The following is a 23,945-nucleotide window of genomic DNA, read 5'->3' as shown; positions in this document are numbered from 1 at the left end:
ATTTTAGGAATAATAAGTGATGGTAGAAGCTTGTTTGCAGCTTAGCTGGCACTTAAGGTACGATCATAAACGCAGTAGAGGCTTTTCACTGTATTTTCATCTCTGCACAAAGACTGAAGGCGTAGAGCTTCGCTTTAAATATGTTCAGAAAATTGCTCATCGGTAGAGATAGTTTGGTCTTACAACCAAAGATTTCTACAATTAAGAGTTTTGGAGTATGTTAGCTTGGATCTGTCTCTACTGGATCTTTTTAACTCGATACTGCACCTTTTCTCGAAATTAATAGCTTTTCTAATATCTGTGTAGAGTGGAGCTCCATTTTCCTCGAAGATATCCTTTTTCTTTCCTTTACCTTCTTTAATTATATTTTCTAGGGCTCGCTTGGCGTTAGTTTGACAACTAACTCCACCCCAGCCGTCGGATATGTCGGCATACGCAATCCGGGGTCGAGGATAATGGTTTTATTTTGCAGGTCTATTGTTAATTTCCATCACCTCTCGCCGCGGCACAACCGTCATCTTACATCGCTGAGAGGGAACGTGATTAAGGTCATCTCTTTCATAGTCTGGGCCACTACATCGCATGCCACATTCCACTTTTCCTTCGAGCGCAACATATGTTGCACAAATGTTTTCGGCGTAGGAGGTTCTTCAAAGACTCTATGGAGTTTTTCGTTTGCAGAACAGAAGTGCGAACATGTGTGGAATGTATGGTGAATATTTTTGTTGCAGTAATCGTAATAGGGAGTGTCATCGTGGTTGCACCTGTATAAGTATGCTTAGAAGCAGCCTTGACCACTCAAGAAGTGACACACAGTTGAGTCACTTGTTGTCCTTTGAAGTTCTAAAGATAAAGTACTAATTCTGTAGTTTGAAGGGTCGGACTCAAAGGAAAAATTTAACAAAACCTGAGCTCTGTGTGGCTTTCGACCTTTGGGCGGTCCTGTATAAGAGCTTTGCTTTCAAAAATTTGTTTTTGAGTCAATCTCAGAGGAACAATTAAGTGGAAATTTAGCTCTGTATAGCCTTTCGACAATTGGGTTGTCCTGTTGAAGAGGTTTGTTGTCCTTGGACCGGACTCAGAGGAGTAATCAAACAAAAACTAAGCTCTATGTGGTCTTTTGACCTTTTGGCCTTCTTGTAGAAGAGCGTTGCTAACAAAGAGTTGTCTTGGCGTTAGACTCAGAAGAAAAATTAAGCAAAAACTGAGTTCTATGTGGCCTGTCGACCATTAGGCGGCTCTGTAAAAGAGCTTCTCTATCAAAAAGTTATTCTTGGACCGGGCATAGAGGAACAATTAAACAAAAACTGAGCTTCTGTGTGGCCTTTCAACAGTTGGGCGGTACTGTAGAAGAACTTTACTAACAAAAGTTGTCTTTAGGCCGGACTCAGAGGAGATTTAAACACAAACTAAGCTCTATGTATCTTTTCGATGATTGCGCCCTCCTGTAGAAGGGTTTTGCTGACAAAGAGTTGTCTGTGTGGCTTTTCGACCATTAGGCGACCTCGTAGAAGAGTTTTGCTAACAAAGAATTGTCTTTGGACCCGAGTCAGAGGAACTGTTAAACAAAGCTCTGTGTGACCTTTCGACAATTGGGCGGTCTTGTAGAAGAGCTTTGATAATAATTATTTGTTTTGGAATTGCACTCAAATTAAATTAAAGCTAAGCTCTAAGTGGCTTTTTGACCATTGGACGGCCCTGTTGGAGAGCTTTCCTATCAAAAAGTTGTCTTCGGACCGACCTCAGAAGGACAATAAAATAAAAATTGAGCTCTCTGCCTAGCCTTTCGACCATTGGGTGGTCCTGTAGAAAAGCTTTGCTATCAAAGAGTTATCTTTGAACTGGATTCAGATTCAAAATTAAACAAAATCTAATCTCTATGCGACATTTCGATCATTGAGCTATAGTGCGTTGGGCGGTCCTGTAGAAGGGATTTGCCAACAAAAAAGTTGTCTTTAGTGCTCTTTAACAATTTCAGAAATAGTTTGTTTGGTTTCATAGTTTTATTAATAGACTTTAATGTAAAAATTTGTGTAACTAAGTTCAATCTTCATTTACTTTAAAAATCCGCAACTCGAATCAAACTTTTTTTCTGGTTTTCCATTACTCTTTGAGCACAGTACGACGACGCGGCTTATTTGTCTTAGATAGAGTTCATTCTCTTTCAATGACCTTTGCGTTTCGTTTGATAATTCTTTTTTTCGCTTTCCGGCTAACAAATAACTGCTACCTGTTTGTCTATTATCTTTCCAACATATCTACGCGTGCATCACCGCAGCAGGGTGTGTTTTGATTTCAATTGATTGAGCATTGTTTTGTCTACAGTTTTATCGGCGCTACCTGCCTGCGCAACTATCGGTCATGCGTGCTTATGTGTGAAGCAGCCTTGTGGCATATCTACTAACTATATACTCATACATATATATACAACGATTATAGGCACACAAGTGCTACTCTATTCATAAACGTAGCCTTTTAAGTAAACTCGTCTGACGCCATTACCTTTTCGAGTCTGATTGTCTCTTTACCAGTGCAGTTTTCGAATCGAAATATTCAAATGATAATGATTGTAATGAAGCCCCACAATAGTAAGTGGCAGCACAAATTTTATGGGAACTGGTTGTTTACCTACATACACCTGTGTTCATAATAATAGCAGCGCGACTTATTGCTAAGTTTGGACTATTTATTTATTTTTTCTTTATTTTTATTTTTTTTTAGTTTTTAATTTTATTTTTTTTTATTTGTTTTTAGAGTCATAAAAATATAGTTAGCATTCCAACCAAACTGGAAGTTTAACTAATTTTTATCAAAAACTCAACAAATTTTCATCAAAAATTCAACAGCTTTCCATAAAAAATTCAACAAATTTTCATCAAAATTTGAAATTTTTTCATCACAATTTTTTAGAAAATTTTCGAGTATGAGGTTTTATGGATTGAGTTTTGGTACAAAGTTTTAAGTGGCTCAAACCAAAACTATTTTTCACAATTTCTCTTTTTGCGGCGGTCTTGTGCATTTTCTCAATACAAAAAAATGCACAGCATTTCTTATAAGGAAGAAAATGCGTAACATCGTCAACAAAAAATATTATCAAAAATCAACGCGAATTTTGAGTCACTTTAAACCCGCGCATTATTATATCAAAATTGATTAGGCTACTAAACTGCATACCCAGAATTTTTCTAAAATTCTGACAAAAAAGTTTGATATTTTGATGAAATTTTTTTTAAATTTCCTGCAAAGCTAAAAACTTTAAGCTGTATTGCTTTTATCATAGCATGAACTATATTGTAATAAAAAATAGATGCACAATTAAAGGAAAAAAAAATTTATAAAAAATAAATAAATAGTAAAAACCTGACAATGCCGCCTCACTGCTATTTTTGTGGATTCAGGTGTATGGAAGCCTTTATCGGGTATACAAAGAAGCAAATACAATGCAATAGTCGTGTGAATTGCAAAGCGGAATGAGCGTACATAACTGTCAAGTATAAGCGGGGAGCACTGAGCGGAGGAAACCCAGTAGCATTAACAAACTCGAGAAAGGGTCATAAAATGTGATTGCTCCTTATTCTACACTCATACACACACACACAGCAAAGTCCTTGCTTATGCTTTAACCACAAAAGTGTTGATGCGATTGTATAAGTGGGCATGCGTGTATGTGTGTGTCTGTGTGTTTGGAACAATTTTTCTTGGTTGCATAAATGTTCCAAACTCTTCTGTTTGTTGTTTGCTATTTGCTTCTTTGCGGCAATGCCATTAACAGCAGTTCACTATTTCCGCTTCGAATATTTTAAATTGAGCATAGCATTTAGTGTTTTGTAATTTATGCTTCGCATATCCTATTCTTCTTCCTCTGTGCCTTGTACTGCGTCTAATTTGCACCTCTTCAGCTCTTTCGTCCTTTCTGCGCTCGCTTGAGTTACATAAATTAGTGTTATAACTTGTAGATTTTATTGCAATGTCTTTGCCACTGATGTGCTAGTGGAAGTCAAAGTTGTTGTTGTGGAGTTGTTGTTCTTAATATGCTATTCAACTGTAGCCTCATTGTTGTTGGTTTCTGAGGATGTTGTGCACTCACGATGTTTGCGCCGACGTCTCAACTAAATTGTTGTGCCAAGTAGTCAGCAACTCCTACTAGTTGCTGTACATTTTGGAGGAAGCCTAATGAAAGAGTTTATTTTGAGCCTGACTTTGAAATATTGCAAATGAGTTATTCGCTGTCGGTTTGTGTAGTTCTGAAAATAAATCGTTTAGTTCATTTGCGACGGTCAAAACTGTTGGAGCATTTATTGAATTGTGCTCTGCGAAAGCGGATTCAGCCATAGTGAGCTAACGGGAGTCAAAGTGTCATAGTGTCATAGCCAAAGTTAAATGCTTAAAGGAAATTAAAGCTTTAGCTTCTGAAGTACTTTAGGACTTAAACATATTTTAATTGATCGAAATCTTTATTTTGACCTTTACGCGCAATGTATGCTTCTCTGTTTGTATACTGAAGCTGTATAGTACAATAAAAAATACAAATTTTAAATACAAATTAAAAAAATATGATTGAAACAGGAAAAAAATACAAAAAATAGAGGGGGCAAAAGAAAATAAAATTAAATTAAAAAAAAATTAAAAATAACAAAAATTGTAAAAGAATAATTAAATAAAATGTAAAAATTAAAAAAAAAAATTTAAAAAAAGATAATAATAAAATGAAATGTAAAAAATGTTAAAAAAGGTAAACAAATTTAGTTGAAAGAAGAAAGAAAATGCAAAAAATACATAAAAACCAAATAAAAAAATGTGAAAATAAAAAAAAATGTAAAAATAAAAAAAAATGTAAAAAAATAATAAAATAAAATGTACAAATTAAAAAAATTAAAAACAAAATTAAAAAAGAAAAATAAAATAAAATGTAAAAAATAAAGTAAAATATTAACTAAATAAAATAAAAAAGAAAGTAATGAAATTAAAAATAATAGATAAAGCAAAATATTAACTACAATAAAAAAATTTTAAAAATAAAATTTAGAATAGCTTAAAAAAAAAGTAATAATTGCAAGAAGAAAAAAAAACATAAAAAACCAAACAAGAGAAAGTTTAATGTAAACAAATAAAATAAAATATAAAACAATAAAATTAAAAATAGTAAATAAAGCAAGATATTAAATATGATAGAAAAATTTCAAAAATAAAATGTAGAAAAGCTTAGAAAAATTTAATTGAAAGACTGAAAAAAATTCATAAAAAACCAAAAATAAGAAATAAAATACAATGTAAAAAAAATAAATAAAATAAAATGTAAAACAAAAATAAAATGTAAAATAAAAATTAAATGTAAAATAAAACAATAAAATTAAAAATAATAAATATAGCAAGATGTTATGCACAAAAAAAAAAAAACGATTTGAAAACAAAAAAAAATAAGTTGAAAGAAGAAAAATACATAAAAAGCCAAATAAAAAAAATATATTAAAAATTAAAAAAATATAAAAAAACGTTAAATTGAAAGAAGAAAGAAAAGACAAAAAATACATAAAAACCAAAATAAAAAATGTAAAAATAAAAAAAATATATAAAAATTAAGAAAAATGTAAAAAAATAAGGTAAGTAAAGTAAGTTATAAACAAAAAATAAAAAATAAAGCAATAAAATTTAAAATAATAAATAAAAGGTATTAAATACAATAGAAAAAATTGTACAATAATATTTTGGAAAGCTTAAAAAAATTTTATTGAAACACGAAGAAAAAATTCATAAAAAACCAAAAATAAAAAATAAAATACAATGTAAAAGAATAAACAATAAAATGTAAAAAATAAAATAAAATATAAAAAAATTAAAAGAAAATGTAAAAAAAAAAATCAAATGTAAAAAAAAAAAAGAAAATGTAAAAAAAAAAATAAATGTAAAAAAAAATAAAATGTAAAATAAATCAACAAAATTAAAATTAATAAATACAGCAAGATGTTATGCAATAAAAAAATTTGGAAAAAATTGAATTGAAAGAAAAAAAAAATACATAAAAAGCCAAAAAAAAAAAAAAAAATATAAGTAGAATAAATTTAAAAAACGTTAAAAAAAAAAAAATTTGAAAAACTTTAAAATAATTGTAATTGAAAAAAATTAACCAATTGGTGTTGCCCTACAAGACAGCTGACTATCATATAAGCACTCATATTATCATCATCAATATCCTCATCCAACTACACATTTTTGTTCTAGCCATGGGAAAGTTCTGATAGTTTCCCCTTGTCGGGGTGATATACTATCTCTCTTTTACCAATAGGAATTTCTTATAACTGAAAAATATATGTACTATGCCCTAAAGGAAAGGCAACTTCTCATTTTTGTTTTCAATAAGTAATCATCACTGATGGGCCAAACTACTAATTTTCGTCATCAAAAAGTTATCAGCACAAACTCCTCATTTTCGTTAAAAAGTAATCAGACTGAGGAGTTTCGTTAAAATAATTTATTTAGAAATTATAAAATTTATATTTTACGGAGATCCGAACTCATGAATTTTCAACTTTTGGCCAAGTATCTACTCATTCGCCTATAGCGACCTTACAACAACAACAGCCATATTTCACACTAGAACTTTTTTCAGAGCAGCCACATTATAAGTGAACAAATGAGTTGCTTTGCCGTTTAAAGTACAGTAGATATATTTTTCACTTATATGAAATTGCTATTGGTAAAAGAGAGATGGAATTCACACCGAATAGGAGAAAATAATATCAAATGAAATATTTGATTTCCGCATAAAAAAATGTTGTACATGCTTTTCTGATAATGCGCATGTATTAGAGACTAATAAAATACTTGTAAATGTGTTGGAATTTTTTTGCGAAAGTGCTCAACACTGTCTTGTAGGGGTTGGACCTCTGAGTGTATTTCCAGCTTGAAAAAGTTTCGTTTAACTGTAGATCGCTCCATTTGTATACAAAATCACGTCGCAAACTACAAATAAGAGGAAAAATAAAATATAATTTAATATGCGTCATAAAACCAAACAAAATGAATAAAAATAAAATAAATAACAAATTAAACCAAATAAAAATCAGTGCAAATAAAAAGTGAACTATTTTGAACTGAAGTGAAAGGAAACTAGAAAAAAGTTAATGCCCATTTAACAATTCTATATGGTCCAAGTAAATGGTGCTGCATTCGCTTTTTGCACAATTCCCTGAACATTAACTCATATCTGCACTAAAAACGCCTTTTACACTCTTTAACAGCAATTAAAGAACTATTCGGCAAAACGTCGTGAAGTTCCTTGGTATATTTTGTGCTTTTATTTTTCGAAAGCTGCATTCCACCGTCGGCCTTCAACAATTTCCGCGAACCTCTCCGATAACAAAATATGCACCAACACAGACGCATTTTATTGATGTTGAACGCTTGCATTTCTAAAATATCAAATGTAATAATTTTTTCTACCATAGTTGGGGCCGGCCAGAGAAGCCACAATAATTTCGACGTGTAATGAGCGACAGGAACTGGTTTTTTTATAGCTACATTTGTTTGTGTAGCAGACAACAAGTGGCAAAGTGATTACGTGGAAGTCGTAAAAATTTACAATAAAAAATAGCAACAAGAAAAAAAAAACACATCTAAAAGAAGTTAATTCATGTGTGTAGTGCAAGAACTCAATAAAAGCAGACAAAAAAAAACGACAACTACAAAATCACACAGAAAAAGTCAACAACTCAGGCAGGAAAAGAAGTGCAACAAATTAAAAAAGAAAATTATAACTCGAAACACTCAACTCGCTCCTAACATTTACAATCAACTCAAATAAGTAGTTGTCGTGTGCGTGCACCAGCATGGCTTCCCTGCAACAATACCAACACCAGAAGCGGCCAAGCATCACAAACTGGTTCTCCTCACTACGCCGACAGCCGAAGAACAAGAAAGCTGCAGCTTTACAAGCCAGTGACAAACACTTCCAGCGCAGCTGCATCGATCTCAGCGCCAACAGCACCTTCTATGTGCCGCAAGTAGAGTTGGGTGTTGGTGGCGGCGGCGGCAGTGGTGGCGGCGTGATTGGAACTAATAAGAAGGGGCAATGCTACTTGCCCAGCACTGGCGCATCCATCGACAATCTGCAGGACGACGAAGATGCCACAAGTGATGATAAGCGCGCACTGGTTAGCGGGCAACGCGTATCGCAGTTGTGCTCACGTTGTTGTTGCAGCAGCAAATATGCCGCGCCATCACGTCCTGAAACACCGCAAATGCGGAAGCGAGCCGATACCACGCCGGCGAAAATCAAAACGCCAACAACACCGAATCCAAAACAAAAATCGCCGTTGACACCTACAACACCCTACATCAGCGTGGCCACGTACAACATACCCGCTCTAACGGACAACCCCATCTATGAGGGCATCTCATCACACACGACAACGCCCATCACGTGGAGTAGCCAACGTACGGTGGAGAAGGAATTGAGCCGGAATGTGGAGGTGACGCAATCGCCTACGGATGAACCGAATACGCTGCTAATGAGTAAACGTACCGAGTTCAAGCGCTCGGTGACCACTACCACTCAGCAAACTATGGTCATTACGCGTCCAGTCGAACTGGTGTTGAATGGACGTGGCGAGGTGGTGGCGCGTCGACCGCAACGCGAGCGCACCAAGCAACGTTCCAATAGTTTGGACAATGTGCTGAATGAGGATGAAGAGCGTGTGGTGACAGGTGGCGGCGGGGATGGCGATAGTGTGAATAGCATGCCATTTTGTCCGCGTCTTGGTATGAGTCCGCTCGCTGATGTTGGTGGCGATTTTCGTTTTATTGACGACAGTTCAACGTCACAAAGTGAAACGGAACGCACTGCACACAACAACAAGGAAAATAAACCAAGTTGCAATGTAACAAAAGCCATTGTGAAAGGTCTACAATTAAATCTTGGTGGCGGCGGCGGTGGCTGTGACAATAACGGCTATGACAACAACAATTATCTCTGTGATGACTGCCGGAATGTCTTGGTGCGGAACCATAACAATGCGGCGCAAAATGCTGTGATACTACGCAATAATAACAAGGTAGGCAAGCATAAAGGCAAGAGAATGTAGAGAATCTTGGTGGTATATTGAAGAGGTATGGGGCGTTAGAGGAAAAGGCGTGAAAAGAATTAGCCAAGCTAGCCGCTTCTCAGGAGGAGATTTTAAAATAGTTCTTAATTGTTTTGCCGTAAAATACTATGTTTTTCAATTTTATTCCTCCTTTTGTTTCTTCTTTTTTTTTTTTTTGGTAGTGACAAACCGGTCGTGAAGTGTCTTTAATGCGGCTTAGTGTGGAATTTTGATCAATTGCCTGTATGTTGTTGTTATGGTTTCTAACAAACGCAGCCAACAACAGGTTTCAAGCTATACTTAGAAGCTATTGTAACGCGTTACGTATGCGTCGTCGTGGCGCTCGGCCGCTTACTTGTGCAGATCGCTGTGTAGATCATTAATTGCGTAGCACTGCTCGGTTGGCGGCTAGCATTGGCATCTGAACATCTTTAATAAGCTCAGCGCGAACGCGATGGCTTTTAATTAACTATCAGCGATCGGCTGTGCAATGATTAGCAGGAGGATGTTGAGTTGAAATGTTGATTGGAGGTTAGACGACGTAGTGTTTAGATGTGCGCTAGAGATTCAAGTAGCGGAGTAGCGACTGAAAAGTGGTGTGCAGTAAAAAACTAATAGACAAAAGAAGCATTGAAAAAAATAAACCATAAATAAATTATAATAATTAAATTTAAAGGTATCAGAGAAGGAAGCAAAAAGTAGATAAGAAGAATATCAAAATTAATGTAATTAAAACCCACAAATTAGGAAACAGAGCAATAGCTAAATAATAGGCATCGAAAATTTCATTTGAAAAAAAAATAAAAAATAAAAATAAAAAACAAAAAATAAAAAATATTATGGCGGGGTGAAAGCGCTAAAAAACATATATTAATAAATCATTTATTAATTTTTTTTCCATGGAAAGCTCATGGCTACATATTTTTTTAGATTATAAAATTATGCAAATTGTGTATCATTTTGGAAATTTCTTTGAAAAACGACTTTTATGTGAATATAAATATAAGTTTGCTTGAGAAATACAAAATGAATACAGTCAGGCCTGGATAAACGTGACTTAAAGTGTATGGCATATTTTTTCTTTCTCTTAAAAAAGGGCGAGTACGAGTTTCCATCACACAAAAAATTATGTCGAGCGGAAAGCGCTCAAACTTTTTTTTTTCATGGCCATATATTTTTTAAGTTTATAAATTTATACAAATTGTTAATAATTTTGGTAATTCCTTCGAAAAACTATTCTTATGCGAATAAAAGTATTAGATTGCTTTAGAAATACAAAATGAATACAGTCAAACCTAGATAAACGTGACTTGAAGTGGATTGTATATTTTTGTATTTTTCTTAAAGAGGTACGAGTACGAGGTTTCACACTCACAAAGGTGTATTATTAACTTTTCAGCAATTTCTCTGCGGAAAATTTCTTATCCTCTAAGCTGGTGAAAGCGCTAAAATATATATTATTAAATCATATATCAATTTTTTTTTTTTTTTCATGGAAAGCTCATCGCTATATATCTTTTAAGTTCATACATTTATGCAAATTATTTATAATTTTCGTAATTTCGTTGAAAAACGATTAAATAAATATTATTTAGCATTATAAATACAAAATGAGTACCGTCAAAACTGGATAAACGTGACTTGAAGTGGATGGTATATTTTTTTATTTTTCTCAAAGAGGTACGAATACGGGGTTTCCCACTCGCAAAGGTGTAGTATTAACTTTTCAGCAATTTCTCTTCAGAGATTTCTTATTTTCGTAGCTGGTAAAATTTTAATTTTTTTTAAGTTTTTTTTTTTACCGATCGAGACTATGCCACACCTTTGTTCGCAACTGACACTTATCAACCTGTAATAATATTCCCAAATAGGTCCACGAAGAATTTTGGTAATCTCCATAAATCTCCCATTTTGAGGGCTCAAACTCTATTTGGTGTGCATAACATCTGAAATTTGCTTCTAAAGTTTCGTCGCGTACCTGAGTTGAAGCTTTCATTAAAAGTAGAAAGTTGTCGTGAATTTGGTTATTTAGTCGTGAATAAGTTCAAACTACACTTATAGACAAAATATTAGAATCGCAATATTTTGAACAGCGTTGACTGCTCCTCTTTGTTTTGTTTAATTTTTACAATTTTTTTTTTATAAAAATATACCTCATTCCATAACAAATTTTCCCAAATTTTTTCTAATATATTTATTTAATATATTTTTTTTTAATTTCACAAATTTTTTATAAAAATATAGCTCCTCTTTGTTTTGTTTAATTTTTACAATTTTTTTTTTATAAAAATATACCTCATTCCATAACAAATTTTCCCAAATTTTTTCTAATATATTTATTTAATATATTTTTTTTTAATTTCACAAATTTTTTATAAAAATATAGCTCATTATATAACAAATCCCATACTCAAAATTAACAGAATTTCGCTATTTTGAACGGCTTGGACTTCATTTTTTTGTTTTGTTAATTTTCACAAAATTTTTCTAATTTATTTCATTAATACAATTTTTGTTTTAATCTTCACAAATTTTTTGAAAATTAATCGAATTGCGCTATTTTGAACGGCCTTGACTGATTTTTGTTTTTTAATTTTCACTAATTTTTTCTAATGTATTTATTTAATAAAAGTTTTTTTTTCACTCATTTTTTATAAAAATGTAGCCTATTCTACAACAAATTTCATACTCAAACTTAACAGAATTGCGCTATTTTGAAAAGCTTTGGCTGACTTGTTTTTACAATTTTCACAAATTTTTTCTTAATTATTTAATGAATACAATTTTTTTTATAAAAATATAGCTCATTATAGAACAAATACCATATAAACAAAGCTTCAGACTTTGTAAGAGATTTATAAAAATTCAACAAATTTTCATGAAAATTGAAAACTTTTGATTGAGGATAGAAAAATATGGCTACGCAGTTTTATAGCCAAATACATTTTAATACCTATAATAAAGTCCAAGTTTAAACTAACTCAAAATTCTACTTTAGCTAACATTTGATCAATTTTCCCCAAAGGGTTTTGTGCATTTCTCCATTTCATGCATTCGTTACATTACCGAAAGCCGACGAGAATTTTGAGTCACTCCAAAAATCGTATTTTATACATAATACTAAAATTTAATGGGCACATTTTATTTTGTGTGAAATTTTTGATGAAAATTTGTCGAATTTTCATAAGTCTTTTATAAAGTTTGAAATTTTGATTTGTATGTATCTGTTGTATTTTATAAAGAAATGGTGAAAATTAAAAGAAAAAAAAAACGAGAAGTATTTAAATTTGATCAAAATATCGCGATTGTATTATTTTTATTTTGTCCATAAGTGGATATGTTGCGCCATTTTCCAAATAACCAATCGAAACCAAATTTCAATTTTCGAAATGTAATAAAAAGCTAAAAAATAAAGCTGTGCGTGAGGGAGTAACCAATTTCTTTTAATAATTCTATTTTTTTTTTTTTTTGTTATTTATTTGAAAAGCCCTAAAAACATTCAAATGCACGCCACGGCACACCTCCGCAAGATACAATTTTCAATGACTGCTGCATAGGTCCGGCAGATTGTGAGCAATGGCCTGGCTTTTGCGGGCATCGGTCGATTGCATGCTATCGACATAGAACTGTGACTTCAGAAAGCCGCACAAGTTTAGTGAGCTGAAATCGTACGATCTTTGTGGTCACTCCACGTCACCTCCGTGAGGTATCATAACTACCCTTTGTAAAGTTTCATAAGAAAGTTTTATTATTTCCGCGTGCTGCTCAATCGCATAGTGACAGAAAATTTGACAGACGTCACCACAGACTGTCAACTCGACCGGTTCCTAATAGAAGCCCCTATATTGGGTATTATACTCGTAATGCGGGTATTTTTATCACATCATTTGCATTTGTATTTTTATTCGCGCGTAGTTTCCCCACCACAAACCTTTAGTGGTTGTTTTTTCAAACATATTTAGAATTCCTTTGTCATCAAAGAATAATTTCGCTCTCAGCTATATACTTACATATGTATGTGTGTATATAAATATATACTCGTCACCTTTTCGCGATAAATGATGAGATCATCCGCGTGTTAAATATACGTACGTACACACAAACAGTGCGTGTCATTAAAATGAGAATGTAAATTTCAGAAAAATTAATTAAAAGGAAAAAAAAATGTTAAATAAAAAGAAACAAAAAAAAAAAAAAAATTTAAATAAAAAGAAAGGAAAAAATTTAAATAAAAAAAATTTAGGTAAAACGGAAAAAAATTTAGATAAAACGAAACAAAATTTTTAAATTAAATGAAAGAAAAAAATAATTTTTAGAATAAAACGATTTGTTTTTAATATATTTTTTATAAATTTTTTTTTTTATGTAATTTTTATATCTAATATGTATTTCTATAAAAATGTAGCCGTTTTCCAACGTAAATTTGTGACCGGTAAACTGAAAAAGTAGCCAGCCGATTGAGTTCAAACTCGGAGGATAGGTACATAGCATGTCTTCAAGAGGAAAATGCAGGATTTTTAAGTTTATGCTCGTTGACAAGGTTACATTTCACCCTACAAAAATTGTTTTCTATTTTTTGGTTGTTCCATTAAATTTTGAGTTACAGGGTGTTATCGATGAAAGAGAAAATTCGGTAAATTTTACAGTGTTTCTTTGATAAACGTGAAAATGCAAGCCAGGCCGCTGAAATTGTGAATGGTGTTTTTGGTGTCGATAATCAATAGAAAAATTTATAAATTGATTGAAAACAATAAATAAATAGTAAAAATACTCAATCGATAATGAAAATATGAAGTTTATAATAAAAATAATCAATCGACTATAGAAACTAATCGGTAATAAAAATATTAAATCGATAATAAAAATTTGAAATCTATAATAGAAATATGAAGTTTATAGTAAAAATAACAGATCGATAATAAAAGTCGATAGCAAATATAATCGATTACGCAAAACTAAATCGGTAATCGAAATAAATAATCGACATCAAAAATAAAAAAATCAATTATGAAAAAGTCGATGGCAAAAACTTTAAGGGGGAATGCCACTCTGAAAATTCAAAAAAATCGATTTTTTTTGTTTTGCATAAATTGTTAGTATAACAACTCAAGAAAATGTGGTAAAAATTTTAAAGCGAAATTCGCTTTATTCCCGATTCTATGTGCACTTAAGTGAGCGCCCGTCGGTTCGGCCCCATAGCGCTTACGATACGATGCTTTATTTCAAATGCGTTTTTCTCGAAACGACTTTTTTTGATACGGGGGCAACGATTTCTCGAAGACTGATTTTGCATTTTCTTTTTTTTTTTAAATTTTCGTTATCGGCTATCGTTGAACGTAGCCGATTTTCCAAATTTTGAAAATAACTATTTTTTTGGGCCTGTTGAAGATCAAAAATATGGTGAAAAACACACATCGAAATTCAAATCACCACCATTTTGTCAAAAAAAAGAAAACGCTACGTATAACAATAGCCACTGTTGTGTAGATTAATAAAATTTTTGGTTTTTTGCTTTCAGATGATTATTCATTGCTGTATCGCTGCCACCAGATGACGTCCTTTTTTTTTAATGCGTTACGTTTATTTACATAAATTTGACAATTTTCAATATTTTTTAATACAAATTTACAACAACATAGTTTAATACATATATAATAAATTGTCTTTTGCCCGATCCCCGAAAAATCATTCCTACTTACAAAAAAAAAAAAATCCCAAAAAATAGGCTATTTTTTGACCCTCCACAGTGGCGTTCCCCCTTAAAACGTTACGTGACGATAAACAGTCGATAGGTAAATCGAAATGGAATAAAACAAACTGTGTATGAGGGATTAATGAAATTCTTTTAATAATTCTTTTTCTTTTTTATTTAAAAGGCTCAGACGCTCCAAAATTAAAAAAATTCCTACAAAATTGTGTTGTGGGCTATTGAAAATAGCTATAATATAAAATTTTGTAATTTTGTAATAGAAATAAAAAATCGATAATGAAATTGAGAAATATATAAAAACTTATCGATTGAGACCAATTTCGCATGGTGAAGCTAAACATGATTGAAATAATAAAAATATAATACTAAATCGATACTATCGATAGAAGTAAGAAATCTATAAAAAACATTAAAAACCGTTAAAAGCTGATAATCGATTATATTCTTTTCATATAGGAAAGCTTAATATATTTCGAATTTGTTTGTACTAAACAAATTATCTATGTAGAAAAGATAAGAGTAAGATGGCACACCATCTTTCACCATTAAATAGCCACTTGAAGGGCGATAACTCGATCTAATGATTTACAAATTTTCTCATCTGTTAAGAACTGAGTGGATGCTCAAAAGTTCAACTAGACTTGAACAATCTTCATCGCTAATGCGTGAAGTCGCGTCCAACTTTGAATATTAAAAAAATGCTTTCATTTAACAGTTTCGAGTTGTCAACACATCCTACACCATTTCTAATAGTTTCCTACAAAATGTAATAGAGTTTAAGGCTCTTGGAGTTTTATTCGATCCGATATTTTCACATTAATTTTATTCTTTCAAAATCGTTCTCAGTTCTAGACTTCATTCGTCGCAATGCATCAGAATTTTCTGATCCGTATACCTCTCGACTGTTGTTTACGGCGCTTGTTCGTTCTCACTTCGAGTACGCTCTCATGATTTGTAGACCTTACGACCAACTCTCGACTAGTAGAACTAAAGGCATTCAAAAAATATTTCTCAATCAGGCATTACGTTTGAGTCCCCTGATCTATCCTTTAATTATCGGATAAAGCTAATTAATCTAGAATCTCTGGAAAAGGGAAGAATAGTCCTTTCGCTTTCGTTTATTTTCAGTGTTGTTAATGGCATCGCCGATTGTCCAGTTCTACTCGAGCGGATAAGCTTTAATGTTCCGCAAAGAAGTGCTCGCTTTTTTTAGCCTTTTTAGAAGGAAAATTTTCAGACAAAATTTGCGAGTAATGCACCACACTTCGAGATTATTTTTTATTATCCAATTCCAGTCTGCTTGATTTCGCTTTATCTAGACATAATTTTGTAAAAATTTTCAAATTTTTAATTACTTAATATTGAATTTATATTGATTGCCAATCTTTTGGTTGCTGAATTTGGTTTGTTTTTCTTTACATTTTTGTCTAGTCTGCAAGACAATTTGTACTGTAGTTTATTAAAATAAAATAAATAAATAGTTCGAATGAGTGAATCTAACAGCACTCATTCAGTTAAAGCAGATCAAGCCATACAAAAATGCCGTACAATTCTAATACTCATAAACTGTTGGCTTTCACTAGAGAGTCAGGACAGTAAGGCGTTTAAAAGTTTACCGAATAGGTGTAGTAAACGCAGTTTATCTTGGGCTCCCCTGGCCTCATTTTGTGTGCACCATTTTTAATATCCAGTTCAGCTAACTTGGCGTATTGCAGCTTTTCTTATTACTTTCTTCTTTTATATCTGCTTTTTCTGTTCTGCGCAATTCTTAAATGAGGCAAAACATTTATTGGGTAGTCCAAAAAATCTTTTCGTATTTTGTGCTACCAATCACATTGTGTCATATCATATTATGTTAGAAAGGTGACATTTTAAGCTTCATTTAACCGAAAAAATTAAATTCGGAGAAGTTGAAAAAAAGTTATAGCTGTTCAAAAATAAGTGAAAATAATGAAGAAATTCGCTATATTTTAAAATTTTTGTATAAAAAAGGGAAGAATGCCACGCAAGCCACCAATGAAATTTGTGAAGTTTACGGAGACGATGCTGTATCAGTTCGTGTAGCACAACAATGGTTCGCTCGCTTCCATTCTGGAAATTTCGATGTGAAAGATGCAGCTCCCTCCGGTCGACCTATCGTTGAAAAAGTCGATGAAATTATGAAAAAGATTGACCAGGGCCGTCTCATAAGCTGCCATGACATCGCCAAGGCACTAAACATTCATCATCAAATGGTTTTGAACCATTTAAAAAAGGCTGGTTACAAAAAGAAGCTCGATGTTTGGGCACCACATGAATTGTCTGTGAAAAATTTAATGAACCGAATTAACATCTGCGATTCTTTGCTGAAACGAAATGAAATCGAACCATTTCTTTAGCGAATGGTAACACGAGACGAAAAGTGGATCAAATACGACAATAATGTGCGAAGAAGATCGTGGTGCAAGGGTGGTGAAGCTTAACAAGTGGTCGCAAAGCCAGGATTGACGCCTCGAAAGGTTATGCTGTGTGTTTGGTGGAATTGGAAAGGAATCATCCACTATGAGCTGCTCCGGCCTCCTCGAACGATTGATTCTACACTTTACTGTCAACAACTGATGAGATTGAAGCAAGCAATTGAAAAAAAAAACGGCCAGAACTGATCAGCAGAAAGGGCGTCGTCTTCCATCAGGACAACGCTAGGCCACACACATCTTTGATGACTCGGCAAAAACTGAGAGAGCTTGGCTGGGAAGTTTTGATGCATCCACCATATAGCGCTGACCTTGCACCATCGGACTACTATTTGATTCGGTCAATGCAGAACTCCCTTAATGGAGTAAAGTTGGCTTCAAGAGAAGCCTGTGAAAATTACTTGTCGCAGTTTTTCGCCGAGAAACTACAAAAGTTTTACACTGATGGAATAATGTCTCTAGAAGAAAAATGGCAAAAGGTGGTCGACCAAAATGGTACATATTTGGTTTAATAAAGTTCATTATAAATATAAAAAAAATGAGTTGAAGTTTGATTAGAAATACGAAAAGACTTTTTCGACTACCCACTATTATTGCACATGTTCTTATTTTCCTGTTCACTGCTGTACATTTGAATTACATGAGCTTTTACAGCATCTGGAAGTCAATGGACCCAACTTCGCACTACCTTGTAGACGTAATCAGTACTTGAATGTACTCAGATGTAAAAGTAATTAAATTAACTTCGCAAAATTGGCTATGAATAATTATGAACGCATTGAAGACGATTATCAAAGTGTGTTTCATCTCGTGCAATTGCAACTGAGTGGAAAAACTAATTAATTGTGTGCATTTGTATGTAAGCTCTTATGCAATAAGCGAAGCAGACGCAAGACAGCAGCGAGAAGAGCCGGGAACAGAAACGCATTGTGTCTTGATTTGGCTTGACTCACTTATTCCATTAATTTTCGCCTTCTGTTCATGACGACGTTCTGTCCACACATACACATGTAGCTATATTGTATATTGCTGGCGAGAATTTCCCATACAAATTATTAGCAAATATATATACAAACACAAAAACAAAAACATGTATCTCCATACATATGCACTTTCAATTGTTTATAGCATCATTGTTTTGTCATTGCTGCGATCATCGATACCTTCAAATGTCATTTTGAGGGTAACACATAAACGAGGTGAAATATGAATTTGTGTGAAAGAATTCTTCAAAGTATAGAAGTGAAAATATTTGAATAACAAATAAAAAAAACCAAACCAAATAGTGAAAAAATTGTGTATGAATGAGTTGTGTCAGTTAAATTTGTAAATTACTGAGTTAAAGTGACAGCGACTGGCTTGTTTAAGTGTCACTTGAATGTTATCAGTGGGCGCGTTACAATCAGCGCATCTTCACTTGGCGGCTGTTTCAATTGTTTTGATTATTTTCTCTTGTTTCTTATCATTTTACCTTTTATTAACTCGACTTTTAGTTGTGTATGTACAACAAATTATTATTATTATTTTCTTGTTTATTGTCGTTTACTGCCATTTTGGCGCGCTACATACACACGTACATAGGCCTCAAATGTGAAATTCAATTTCGCCATGGAAATGAACTAATTTAGAATGCCACTGTTGTCGCTCTTTCATTTGCACAATGCGAAAATTTACACAAGTGGGATATGTAGTGCGAAAAAGTAAAAAAATAAAGTATGTAACAATTACGAGGGCAACTCAGTGTTAGCGAAATTCTATTTTTTTTTCAAGCAAATAGTTTCATGGCGTAATCAATCTACTGGGCTGATAAGCAGGCTAGACAGTGCACCCTGAAAACGGGTTCATCGCAAAACGAGAGGATTTGTGTTCCCTTAGGAACCTATGATCTGCTCTTGAAAAGTTGGGTTTCGCGTGAACTCAGCGATCGCTGGGCTAGTGCGCAAACGTGCCAAGTCGCGATATCTTTCTGGCCGCGGGTAGATCGAAGGCGCTCGAGGGAACTTCTAAGGCTAACAAAGCCGCAGCTCTCGAATTTGGTTAGGTATCCTTACCGGATATTGTCCGTTAGGTGTCCATGCGGTGCAGCTTGGGATGGCTTCAAGTCTTTTCTGCAGAAGCTGTCTGGCGGACGAAATGAAATCATCTCAGCACCGTCTTCTCAGCTGCCCTGGTCTCGTCGGTCAAAGGTTTAGACATTTGGGCGATCACTTTCTCGCTACATCTGCGGATATATCATAGCAGGTTTAAATATCACACACCTGGTGAAATTCATCGGTACCTTGAATCGGTTAATACGTATGTAAATCGCCGCCGTTGGTCGCCATTCTGTAATCCAAAGCCCCTTCTTCATGACTGGTTCCTTCCCCTCTCCGTTCCCCTCCCCTTGTATGGTATCACAACGAAAAAATTTTGAATATTTATCCAATTGGGCCCCATTTATCTCAACCTAACCAGTCCCATTACTAATTCAATTGAAAATTCGAAATTCTTATCACTGCGTTATTTAAATAGCTACGAACATAAATTCGTAATACCCAGAGTGGCATCACTATTGAGAGAATACAGAAAACTTCGTATACTATGATCAAAAAGTACCGGGAATGTTTAATTTAAACGAACCGCGCACGTGGGAACCGGTCCATATTTTTTTCTTATGTTGGTAGTCAATAAAGAATATTTTTTATCCATTTTGAAGCGTTTGAGATTTTGCTTTTGAGTGACTTTTTTTCTGAATAAAAAATAATAATTTTGAGGAATAGACATTTAATGAAAAGAGTTATTCGTTTCTCCAATCACCTCCTCGTTTGAATAAAATCCTTTTCCCGCCAGTCATTTCTTCAAAAGGGGAAACAAATAGTAGGTAGTCCTAGGAAGGAGGGAGCCAAGCCTGGAGAATAAGGGGAAGCGAGTTAGTACCTTATTTCCATTCATTTTTCGACCACAACTGTTGAGTTGTGAAATTCCACACACAAAACTCGTTTTCGTCCATTAAAAAATTTGCAAATTACTCGACTTCCTCGATTCAAACGAATGCCGAACATAAAGAAATTTACCAATCTAACTGAAACTTGGTGGGTGTTCTTCGAAGAGATGTTACTACTAAAGGCTTTTCAAACGACCATCGTATATTAAAGATTTCCATGAAATACCAGATTATTTATCCACAAGCAAGACGTTTTGCCAAAAGGTCACAGATGTTATATATGTATCAAAAATAAAATGGGCGTAGTTAGAATAGTGTAATTTTGAAACTAGAATTTTGTTCATTTGGTATTAAAAGTTTGCACGGCTAGTCATAAGAAAAATTATATACAGGGTGAACGATATGAAGTGTTACCAACTTCACACTGCTTGTGTCTGTAAAACAGCTCATGACATCAACGTCAAAATTGTTCTAATGACAGTTCAATATATTGTTTATAAGCCATCCAAAGCATTTGCGTCTCAGTTTTGTTGAATTTTTTTTCTGTGATGGAATTCAAACGTAATAGTGTGATTGCGTTATATTTAGCTAGAAAAGCACAACCAGCCATTGTTCGTGAGCTCAGTCACCTCAGAGGAGAAGCTGCTTTAGAGCCGTGCCGTGGACACGCAAACATTTCGGTCGTAGACCATGGACGTTCCAACAGGACTCGGCACCGTCTCATAAAGCTCGTGTGAACCAAGAATGGATAAAAAATCATGTTCCACACTTCACTTCGTCCACACAATGACTTTCGAATTGGCCAGACGCAAATCCGATGGACTATTCCATCTGGTCAATTTTGGAGAGAAAGGTGAGGACTAAAAAATATGCCAGTATGGATGCGCTGAAAAAAGCGATTATACGAGAATGGGCCAAAATACCTCAAGATCACATTCGTGCAGCTTGCAACTGATTTTTTTACAGTTTGAAGGCTATAGTCAAGGCAAAAGGTGGCCATATCGGGCTAAAGTGAATATATGTTAAAATTGTAATAATTTTTGAACAATTTTGTCTTTGAGATCAATAAAAACTAATTTCACACAAAAAAGTTATGGTGTTTTGAATCGGTAACACTTCATATCGTTCACTCTGTATATACATAAATCACCTTTATGCACAGCTGTATTGAAAAAGATTTCCCTTTTCCTGGCACCGGTTTTCAGTTTGAAAAAACTTAGACTATCCCTCGTAAGCTACCTCATTTAATTTCCATTAAAGGCGCGTATCTCTCTCTGTTCGTTAACATCAAAATGGAGTGCATTCATTATTTGCTAACGACACTCGCATTTCTGTTTACTTAAAATTCAAGTTTGTATGCGTGCGTAAATTTGCTATTTTTAAAATTCTACAGCAGTCTTCGTTTGCCAGAAATTTCTCCTTCCTCTTCCGCTTGAGGCTTGCATACGAAATGCAAATTTAATTGACACGCATTTTCCAAAATACTTTTTACACAGAAATGTACATATTTGCACATATTTATATGTGTGTGTGTATGTGCGTGTTTACTTCAGGTAACTTTTGTTTGCTAACGGAAATGCAATTCGCCACTTCTGTAAATTCAATGTTTTATTTGCTACAACATTTTTGTAAGTTGCTGTTGTAATATTAAACATTTGAAATTTTTTTTCTTTGCAGCAAATTAAAGATGAACTCGGCGAGGTGGTATCGGAAATGGAGGCGCTGGACGTGCCCGAAGATAGTAAACATTCCAATAAAGAGAAACAAATGTCAATTGGGCGAAAGAAGTTCAATATGGATCCAAAGAAAGGTAAAAAAACTAAGTACCTTTTTGTTTTTGTTTTAAGGAAATTGTTTTGTAAAATCCATAAAATAGAAAGGATGCTACTTTTTGCATAATTTCCTATAAAAAATGTACATAAAATAGCTTTGGAATGACTCGTTGGCTCATTAACAACCAACTAGCACAAAGTAAGGGCTTTTAAGAATCTGTTGGGACTCAAAATTTGTGAATTTTTTCCGATTAAAAACACTCAAAAAAACTGTGTTAGGAAAATGTTCAATTTGATGAAATTTGTGAAAGGTCTGTGAGCTGGCATTTCAATCTGCTGAGCTTAAGGATAGTTTGGGGTCAATAGTATGAGTTTTCACGTTTTGCTAAAATTTTATTTATTTGAGTTGGATAGCTCGACTTTGCTCACCTCTGGGGTAAGTAGTCTTACACTGGCTAAGGATGATGGATTACAAGGTTTGACCGTCCGAAGAAAAAATTATAAGAGTAACTTCAGCTGCCACTCACGCGAATTGTACTGGACTAGAACCCGCAAGGGAATAGAGGTCGCTATCGGCCAAAAATTACTTGGAGAAGGTCGATGTTGCGAGAGCTAGCAGTTTCCGACATCAGATGGAATCAGAATCATGTTCGGTGGAAGAGTCTTGTCGAGGCCCTATGCTCCCGAGCGGAGTGAAGTAGCATATAAAAAAACTTCGGCTGAAACGTCATCCGGGATTCGGTCGCAGAGTTTTGCCCGCTCTTTTCACATCTACTCTATGTTCGTTCAATCAGTTCTTGTTTAGTCAGCAACGAAGCAACATAAGTAAGGGGTACGTGGATGTTTTCACCAACACAATCTCAGTTTTGTCGCAAGCAAATCGTCGTCACATCCCAAGTGGCGTCAGCAAATCAGGTGATTTCTTCAAATTCACTGAGAGCCGATTAACGATCTAATGTGGGCCACACCTTCTGAATTCTTTTACTCTGCTGACTGGCGAGCCGATAAATACTAATGATTTAAACAACTCTTCAGATTTCCACCATCGAAAGGTGTAAGTGATACGATATACCTTGCGACTCAAGGACCCTACAAAGAGTCTTGCTTTTAAAACCGGATGTTAAGTTTAGTTTAGATAGTGTAAGTGAAGTGCTTAAACTAATGAAATAATAGACAAAAAGCGAAATTTATAGGGAATTGCATTTTTAGCAGTGAGTGAATAATAGCATTACCCACTTAAACACCATCATTGTTAAGATTCTTACAGGCTCAAAAACTTGGCCTGCTGGGCTGAAAATGTTCAGTAGCATCAACATATCAGACATTTCAGTTGGATCATTTCATAAATTGTAAACATTTAAAATTCTGCAATCTCACTTCTGAAATAGGTAGATTTTAGACCGTCATTCACCCAGCTCCAGTAGCGTCATCAGTTAATGGTGGATAGGAGTTTTCAACAAACAAGAAGTGGCAACGATTGGACCCAATGCTTTCTGAGTTGCGATTTCAAAATACTCGTAAATAGAAGAGGTTAGATTAGGTTGCACAAAATGTTCTTAAACATTCTTCTTTCCGTAGCCACTGACAGCCATTGTCCAATGTCCAAAAAATGTTATGCTTTTTTTCTTAAAATTTTCTAAAACCATTCCGATCTTGTGGCTTCCAGCGAGACTATCGAATTAGTCCAAAGGCGCATTCTCCGAAGTGTGAGGTATTCGTTGAATGGACTGTACTTAATTATCAGCTCCTACAGAAGCGGATATTCGGATCTTCAGACTTTACAGACGTGCTTCGCCCACAGAAAGTGGCCCGTCATCAGTCCAACTAGCTATCTGCACTCCCTTCTGCTTAATAACAGGAGGGTTTGCGACAGTCGATCGGACATGACAGGTAACATCAGTTTAGTCCATCCGCAGCCTTTCTCAGCATGCCAAGCTCGCTTGTGGGTTGTAGTAACCCATTTGCTAACCGTGGCTTTGATGGCCACAGAAGGGAGTGGCAAAACGG

The 23,945-nt window shown here is 34.1% G+C and overlaps 1 protein-coding gene across 2 annotated transcripts in view; it reads left to right on the top strand.

Moving 5' to 3' along the window:
* LOC129249127 (cytohesin-1) overlaps positions 1 to 23,945 on the top strand; it is a 120,242-nt gene that overhangs the window by 73,613 nt on the left and 22,684 nt on the right. Inside the window, exons 1-2 of one of the 2 annotated variants that reach the window (XM_054888780.1) lie at positions 7,027 to 9,050; positions 21,844 to 21,976. In XM_054888780.1, the coding sequence (XP_054744755.1) occupies positions 7,827 to 9,050; positions 21,844 to 21,976 (1,357 nt within the window). In that variant the 5' untranslated portion in view covers positions 7,027 to 7,826. Of the gene's footprint in view, positions 1 to 7,026; positions 9,051 to 21,843; positions 21,977 to 23,945 lie in introns of those variants that run through there. The other variant, XM_054888781.1, reaches the window with a different exon arrangement.

Source organism: Anastrepha obliqua, chromosome 5, assembly GCF_027943255.1.
Source record: "Anastrepha obliqua isolate idAnaObli1 chromosome 5, idAnaObli1_1.0, whole genome shotgun sequence".
Taxonomy (NCBI): Eukaryota; Metazoa; Arthropoda; class Insecta; order Diptera; family Tephritidae; genus Anastrepha; species Anastrepha obliqua.
The sequence above is the reverse complement of the archived record's forward strand: the minus strand, read 5'-3'. Positions and strand labels throughout refer to the sequence as shown.